At 53.2% G+C, this 3,317-nt stretch overlaps 1 protein-coding gene across 1 annotated transcript; it reads right to left on the bottom strand.

Annotated features, from left to right (window-relative positions):
* Positions 1–1,399: 1,399 nt before the first annotated feature.
* PIM1 (Pim-1 proto-oncogene, serine/threonine kinase) lies at positions 1,400–3,283 on the bottom strand. Its single transcript, XM_029962478.1, has 2 exons — positions 3,061–3,283; positions 1,400–2,816 (listed from the first exon to the last, which is right to left on the bottom strand). The coding sequence occupies exons 1-2, from the start codon at positions 3,281–3,283 to the stop codon at positions 2,665–2,667; spliced, it is 375 nt and encodes a 124-aa protein (XP_029818338.1). The 3' UTR covers positions 1,400–2,664.
* Between the last annotated feature and the right edge of the window lie 34 nt (positions 3,284–3,317).

Genomic DNA, 3,317 nt, shown 5'->3' with positions numbered 1-3,317 from the left:
AGAAACACCGCAACAGTCGCGGGGCGTTTACGGGAAGGGTGGGACGGGCTCAGCCCGCGCCGGGGCTGCCACGATAGGGCTTTGGTGGTGCTGGGGGGGACAGTGGCCACCCCAGGGGGCTCAGGCTCCTCAGGGTAGCAGGAGGTGTGGTGGTGGGGAGGTTTGTGTTCGTGTAAGAGCAGCTTCCCGGATGGTCTGGGGGGGAAATGAGAGAGAGGAGGGCAAATACAAACCACATCTCAAAATAGGCCTTAAACTTTGAAGGCGTTTGGAGCTGCGTTTCCTGCTTCGAGCAGCTTCGAGGAGATGAAAGATGCAGCTGAGTGAAATAGAAAACAACCCAAGAAAATAAAAAAAGGAGAAAAGCAAAACAAAACAATTTAGCACTTTTTGGTGAAGGCAGAGGCACAGTGGTGACACCAGGTCACTTCACAGGGCTGGGATGTGGTTACAGGGCTCCCTATTCCCTGACATAGCAGCAGCATGGCTTGGAGAGCAGGACTGGCAAAAGCTCGGGGGTGAGCTGGGGAAAGGGACATGGGGATATTAAAGAAAAAGCCCTGGAGCAAGCCAAGGAAAGGAGGGTCCTATCGTCTCAGATCTGGCTGGGGGACTTGCAAAGTCACCTGCAGAAAGGGAAAAGTGTCCCTTCCTTGGAGCAGACACAGCTCTGTGCACGCAGCAGGTGCTGCAGCGGCTCACACGCAAACAGGGCTTCAAAATTCAGCACAAACTAAATTAGTTAAAAAAAACCTCCTAATATTAAAAAAAACCAAAAAACAAAAAACAAAGCAAACCAACCAAACCAACATCCCCGAAGCGCTGCAGAGCTGGAAGTGGGGTTTTGACAGTTTGGAGGGCGAAGACTCGACCGCTGCCGACTGATAGCGACCGACTTCTCGTAATCCGGAGATCAGCTTCCTCTGCTCCGCGTTGGCCGGAGGTGGGACAGCCCACGGGTGGCTTCCTGCACCCACCAGGCACCCAGCATGCAACACCCAACAGAGCCGGAGCAACAGGATCTGCCTTACCAAAATTTAATTTGGCTGACAACATCCGGCCTTTCGTAAGGTTGCTTTGATGTTTGTTTACTCGCCGTCCCCAGCACATGCTCCCGCTCCAGCCTGCGGATGAATGGGAACGAAAAGGGCTCTGCACTTCTTTGATCTCTCCCAGGAGAGCTGCCAGGAGCAGTCAGCGCTGGAAACACCCCGTGGAGGGATGGATCCGGCTGTCTCCGTGGTGTTTTTGGCTGGCTGGTCCTGGTTAACACTGGAGGGGGACCTTTGGGATTAGTCTGGCTGGAGATAAGCCATCAGTCCGTGGTGTGGTCACTGGTACCCCACACACTCACAGCACCCCTCATCCCACCCTGCCACGAAGGAATGTCTCCACCACATCAAGTGTTTTAGTTTTTATTTAAAACCGCATAAAAAAAATAAGATTTCTCAATTCCCCTGTACAATATCAACTATTAACAAACCCCGCCGGCTACACACGTGTTACAGGTACAGACTGGACAGTGCAGACAGCCCGGGCCAGCTCCCCCCCCTTCCCCAGCCCCAAACAACACCCGTGAGGAAAACCAAAACTCATCTGCAAACTGATATTTGCACGTGGCAAGGAAACAACAGCACCCAGAAGAAGTATGTACACAGACAGCTGGGGAGCAGCAGCCACTCCACACCTACGCCAGACATCCGACAGAAACACGACGGGCCCGGGGGTGGACACAGGACACACACGGAGGGAAGACCCGAATGGAAAACCACGGGATCAGCAGCTGTAGAAGCAAGGCATGGGTTGGAAACCCACATGAATTATAAATAAATAAATAAGTTATCCTAGCGGCTAGGACTCTTCCTTTAAAAAAAAAAAAAACCAAAAAAACAAACAATGAATTCATGAAAATAAATTAAAAACAAAAACTGGAAACCAGAAAAAAGGCAAAATGTTATCACTATTCACAACTGTACATCAAGCTTTGCTCCTGTAGAGCTATGTACACATTTACAGCTGTTGGTTTGCATTGTTTGTGCATTCGTGAGGGCACAGAGAAGCAAAGAATCCCAGAAAATCCACATGGGATGGAGGCACAGGAGGCGAGGCATCACTCACTTGGGTCCCAAGCATCTTCTGACCCACTTTCTTTTTGAAAAGGGAAAAGGTACTATAGGCCCAGGTGAGTCTCAGAAAAGCAGCACTGTAGGAAAAGTCAAGTCTTTCCTCCAGCACAGCCCAGATGGAAACAGAAGGCACTCGAGCACGGGGACAGTGAGAAGGGACAGTCACTCAGCCACAGGCCCTGACCTCCCAAAAATCAGTTTTCAAAAATTGAAGCTTTTCTTGCAATCAGGTCTCAGGTCCTCTCGCTGTCCCCAGTTCAGCAGGTCAAGATGACACTTGAGAGCCTCCAAAACCAGAACTAAAACTCCCCCCTGCCAAAAGTTACTGGCAAAAGCTCAAATGAGACAAGGTCATTCAGATCGAGTCCAGGGCAGCTGGTGTGGATGGTGGCCACCAGAGCTTGGAAGACCAGGTCTCCAGCCCAGCTCCAGGACAAGATGGGCGTGTTCCCACCTGAGCATCCCTGCTCAGTGCTACGGTCGTGATGAAAAAGTCTGGTTTTCTTTGCTTCTTAGGACCAGGAGCTGCGTGGAGCTGTTACTTGCTAGGCTCCTGGATCAAACTGTGCAGGTGGATCTCTGCTGGTTCCAGGTGAATGTCCTGCAGCCAGGAATGGTTGAAAATGTCCTCCAACGACGGCCTGTCCGAGGGGCGCATGGACAAACACCACCTGATGAGGTGTTGGCACTCTGGGGAGAGAAACCAGAGACCCCTGGTCAGTGGGAGAAGGTTCCTGTCCACCCTGTCTGCAGTGCCCAGGTCATGCTGAGGGTGCTCCAAGCTGCATCCAAACCTCCCCATGCGTCCTGTGTTTGGGAGGAGAGTGGGATGGCAGGACATGTGCCCCCTCCTCCAGCCAAGTGTGGGAGATCAACCCCCTCCAGAGCTGTAAGAACCCTTTATCCCACCCACGCCACAAAACCAGGCACCCACCTAGAGAGACCCGCCGTCGGAAGAAGAGCTGCCCCCGGATGATGTCCTCGTCCTGCTCGAAGGGGACGTCCCCGCAGACCATGTTGTAGAGCAGGACGCCCAGCGACCAGATGGTGGCTGAGTGGCCGTGGTAGCGGTGGAAGCGGATCCACTCCGGGGGGCTGTACACCCGCGTTCCTGCGCGAGGAAAGGAGCCCACCATCAAACCCTCTGGGCCGGGCATCCCCGGGCGGCAGCGCTGGCACAGGCGTGACCCG

This window comes from Manacus vitellinus, unplaced genomic scaffold (genome assembly GCF_001715985.3).
Source record: "Manacus vitellinus isolate BGI_N305 unplaced genomic scaffold, ASM171598v3 scaffold_47_pilon, whole genome shotgun sequence".
NCBI lineage: Eukaryota > Metazoa > Chordata > Aves > Passeriformes > Pipridae > Manacus > Manacus vitellinus.
This window is presented reverse-complemented; position numbering and strand designations above follow the sequence as displayed.

What these genes read in the sequence shown, in the direction of transcription:
- PIM1 (XM_029962478.1), bottom strand. Translation starts at nt 3,283, where the DNA reads ATGCCCGGCCCAGAGGGTTTGATGGTGGGCTCCTTTCCTCGCGCAGGA. An exon ending in CCGACGGCGGGTCTCTCTAG is followed by an intron (nt 2,817 to 3,060) that starts GTGGGTGCCTGG and finishes TTCTCTCCCCAG; the next exon opens with AGTGCCAACACCTCATCAGG.